Source organism: Manihot esculenta, chromosome 12 (assembly GCF_001659605.2).
Source record: "Manihot esculenta cultivar AM560-2 chromosome 12, M.esculenta_v8, whole genome shotgun sequence".
NCBI classification, from domain to species: domain Eukaryota; kingdom Viridiplantae; phylum Streptophyta; class Magnoliopsida; order Malpighiales; family Euphorbiaceae; genus Manihot; species Manihot esculenta.
Genome location: NC_035172.2, coordinates 32,914,039 through 32,918,403, shown reverse-complemented (window position 1 = coordinate 32,918,403; position 4,365 = coordinate 32,914,039). Strand labels below are relative to the sequence as shown.

Sequence of the window (4,365 nt, the reverse complement as noted above, 5' to 3'; positions counted from 1 at the left end):
CAATGTATCTCTACCGAAATCACTTTCATATTTTTGAGTCAAGACTATTATTCATTGTTATTTGGATTAGCCTATGGCATTTTAAACTCTCAGCTGTCCTTTTCTCATCAAGATTATAATTCTCTCTATCCACCAGAAGTAAATTGATTGCATGGGAAAAGAAATACGAAGCATGAATAAGACTTTTAAAACTTGAAATTAAAGACAATTGAAAGATAAGTGATTGTCAGTGCACTGGCTATTTTAGCTTTTTAGTTAAATTAATCCAAAATTTTTCATTTTATCTAATTAAGCCTATTTTTGGCAAAAAAAAAAAAGTTACTTTTCTATTTTTCAAGATAAATATTAATTTCATTATTTTGAAAAATGATTTTCAATAAATCAAAAATTAAATTGGAAAAAAAAGGGAAATAGTTAACTAACTTCGCTTTTTTCACAGAAGCCAGCCGTTGTAGGCCGTGGCAGTGTGGCCTTTTTTCTCACTGGCCGTTGCTATTCATTCCTTTTGATCATCCAACGCCATCTCGTTTCCGAAGCGAAACTTATTCAGACCAGAGTCAGTACGCAGTAATAAACAAGCATCAAGCAGGAGCACATGAAAGGCCAAGAAAGGCAAAGTTGCCAGCGAAAGCATCACTTGGACTGGTTGTGATGTTGAGCAAGGAAAACGGCGTCGCATAAGGGTTACAGCTTTGAAACGGTGTAGTTTTAATGCGATAACTATTTTGTGTCAGCGTCACACGAGGAAGAGGAACAGAAAAGCCCAGCAGCTCACGTCTGGATCGCGCTAACCCTACCCTTTGCCGATGTTGTATATTCCAATTTGATCCCAGGAGAAGCTATTCGCTTGATTTTGATCTCATGCAACAACATATTATACATTATCTACGATTACCAGTAAGTTCCTATGGATGAAACATCGTCTTCGTCTTCCTCGTCGTCTTAGCTGTTTAACCGATCCTCTCGCTGGGTTCTGAAAATGTTGTTAATTTTCTCTTCTTTGCCCAATAATTTTCAATTACCAAATGATGCTTTCTAGAGTATTCTATTACTTTGGAATTGTGTTTACTTGTATTGTTTTTATTCCCTCGATCACCAACTGTTTGATCTAAGGCCTATTTTTTTTTTTCTTTATGTTTTGATATTTCGCGCAAGTCTGTTTAAGGAATGCTTTAAATGGCTTTGAGGAAGATAATGTGGCAAAATCTTGCGGCAGATTGCAGTAGATGCATTACGCAATTCAGATGTTATAGCTCCCAAATTGTCTGGAAAGAACTGCGGCCTATGATGCTGAAGAGAATAGAAGAGCGACCTAAGGACTATCCTATACGGGACATGGTTCCCGTTGCTCGAGATGTCCTCAAGGCGAGAATGCTTCTTATTCAAGGGGTTTCCACTCTCATCCAAGCGATTCCCGTAGTTGCTTGCAAGTAAGTAGCTGAGTGTTTGTTGTTTGTGGTTTGATCGAGTATTAAAGATAAAAAGAATTGGCAGGATTTATGGGCAAGAAAAAGATAACTCTTTCTCTTTGTTTGATGACCATTTCCATTCCCATATCAAAAGGCCCATTTCTTATTTCCATCTAAAAATGCATTTGCAGGTTCTGTCCAGAAGTATATATTGGAGAGAAAGGTCATTTAATTCAGACTTGCTGGGGTTACAATAGACGTGGCGCTAAAAATCGGGTTCATGAATGGATTACTGGTGGTTTAAATGATATACTTATCCCAGTAGAGACATTTCGCCTGAGTAATATGTCCCAAAAGGTTATTAAACATAACCAAAGATTCAATTTTGATCGCATTCCTGCAGTTGTTGAGCTATGCAGGCAGGCAGGTGTTGATCTAACTACTGAGAATTTGTACCCCAGTACAAGTACTTCCCAATCTGGTCTCGGTGGTATTGATGGAGCTGTCTCTTTGTCATCTGGGGAGCTTAACTTTGTAGCCAATAGAACATTGAGAGCATGGGAGACCCTTAGATCAGGGGTGCAAAAGTTGTTGGTTTATCCAGCAAAAGTTTGCAAGTATTGTTCAGAAATTCATGTAGGCCCATCTGGACACAAGGATCGCTTTTGTGGTATATTTAGGCATGAGAATTTGCATCCATCACACTTATGGAGGAAGGCAAGGGTAGATGATCTGGTGCCTCCTAAGATTGTTTGGCGGCAACGACCTCAAGATCCTCCGGTTCTCTTAAATAAGGGGCGGGAGTTTTATGGACATGCACCAGCAGTGGTGGATCTGTGCACAAAGGCTGGTGTTATTACACCACCAAAGTATTCTTGCATGATGAAAGTTCAGGGGTTGTCAGCACCAGTTTGATTTTGAAGAGCTCTACTAAGCGAATAAGTAGGGGGCTGGGCGTCTAGGTATTCTGTTTTGGCAGTTGGAACTCTAGGTCATACTCAAGGTATACTAGTTAGTGCTTTGTATTGCCTCCAATCTTAAATTTTATTCATTAACACTATCCTAACCCTATACTTTATTTATACGAGGTGAACCTGAATCCATCAACTATGATCTCTGTACTTGCAGATAATACTTTATATACATTTATTACCTGCAGCCTTTTGTTTTGTATACATTTTTGTGGCACTGAAGAATGTGAACATTCTCTAAATTATCCATGTTGAAGCACTTGCATTTCAGAATTAGGAGAAATCTTGGTTCCATTTCTAGCCAGTCTGATAATTAAATGTTCATTGTTTCTTCCCATTGTGCACACGTAAATGTAGAATTCCTCGACTTTCCAAGTGAAATGATGCATCTATCAGAGAGCACCTTGGTTTCAAAATAAATAAAATTGTGAACCTATCATCGTTTAACTGCACGAGTATCTGAATACGTTCTAAAGCAGACATGGAGGAATACAAGTAAATATTGGCTACAATACGAAATATATGCCAAATATTTTGTCTTTCAATTGGAAAATTAACATTTTCTTGTTTATTGCAATTTTTTTCCAACTTCGAAAATTCATCTACTTTCCATTTCTTCTCTTTTGTTTCAGTCGGAAATAAGTTACAAGCGCAAAAGCAAAGCAGATAATGGACGTTTCACCGCGATGCAAGTGATACTGGAATGTGACATGCATAGCTTTTGAATTTCTACTGTAAATTTCGATATTTCTAATTGGAAAATCTATTTTGAGAGGCCTTTGCAATCTATTCATTTGCTGCAAAACAATGGACAGTAAATTCCCTTCTTGTTTTTTTTTTTTTTATTTTTTATTTTTTTTATTTATTTTTATTTTTTTTTTATAGCCGTATGCTATTCGTGGACGGCATCATGTGCGACTCGAGTTCGGGTCTTGGCGAAAAATACAACCTTTTCTTCTATGTTGTAGTCCTGGAGCAGTCAATTCTTTGAATTCTGCGTCCCACAACAGAAGGAAGTGGCTCTATACCATAACATTTTTCAGCCACAACAACTAGTAAGTAATAATAGAGGCTGGAAGAACCTTGTAGTGAAGGGCAAGCATTTATGTGTGCAATGGAATATTGAGACCTGAGGCTGGTTTCCGCAAAGCTTGAAATCTATTATTGTTATTTTTTTTTTTTATCGAAGACAAAGGGAGCTCATAGAAAACAGAATAAGAGCCCTTAAAGAATAACTGGAAAACCGATTGTTTTAAGGTTGTTTTAGCAAAATTGTGCATCATCTTGTTCCCTTCCCTTTTCCTTTTAATAAAACTGAAAGAGATAAAATCTTAGAAGGTGGCTATACCCTTAATGTCGTTAATCACATTTGCAAGGATAGTGGATAGAGAGTATCTTTCAAAATAGAAATGAGGAACAAACAATTCCCTTTCACTAAATTATTCATCACATCTTTGATTCGATAGTTTCAGAATCGGGCTTTTTGCAAAATAAAGTTAAAAAATATATATATTTCTTAAACCCTGGTTTGCAGAAAAAATTTTCCTGAACCAGGGTGAATCAGTTACCGCACTTATAAAATGCAGTAGAGAGCCGTTGAACCAAAATTATAATTTTTTTTAAATAAAAAAAATTCTACCGCACTTTTGAAGTGCGGTAGAATTTTTAATAATTTTTTTTAAAAAATCTACCGCACTTCAAAAGTACGGTAGAGCTCTGCTAGGTGCAGGAATCCCTGCACCTGGCAGAGAGGGCAAAGACAAGACCCGTCTCTGCCCCGTCAGCAGGAGGCAGGCACGCTTCCTGCCTTCTACCGCACTTTACAAGTGCGGTAGAATCTCTGCCAGGTGCAGGGATTCCTGCACCTGGCAGAGAAAGTCCTCTACCGCACTTTAAAAGTGCGGTAGAGGAGAGAATATATTCTACTCCAACCCACTATAAAACCCCATCTTCTTCCTGCTCCATACGTCCTACTCCCCATCTTC

General features: G+C 37.8%; 1 protein-coding gene across 4 annotated transcripts; it reads left to right on the top strand.

The window, feature by feature from the left end:
• Window positions 1-440: 440 nt before the first annotated feature.
• On the top strand, window positions 441-3,554 carry LOC110627416 (APO protein 4, mitochondrial). 4 transcript variants are annotated; one of them, XR_002489882.2, is made up of 4 exons: window positions 442-897; window positions 1,156-1,430; window positions 1,601-2,412; window positions 3,013-3,554. XR_002489882.2 is itself a non-coding variant. In XM_021773714.2 (3 exons), exons 2-3 carry the CDS (start codon window positions 1,177-1,179, stop codon window positions 2,322-2,324), a joined length of 978 nt encoding a protein of 325 aa, XP_021629406.1. In that variant the 5' UTR covers window positions 441-897; window positions 1,166-1,176; the 3' UTR covers window positions 2,325-2,679. The 4 variants fall into 4 exon arrangements, 3 of the variants coding, with proteins under 3 accessions (XP_021629406.1, XP_021629407.1, XP_021629405.1); XM_021773714.2 differs by lacking the exon at window positions 3,013-3,554 and having other exon boundaries at window positions 441-897; window positions 1,166-1,430; window positions 1,601-2,679; XM_021773715.2 differs by lacking the exon at window positions 3,013-3,554 and having other exon boundaries at window positions 1,217-1,430; window positions 1,601-2,679.
• Window positions 3,555-4,365: the final 811 nt, after the last annotated feature.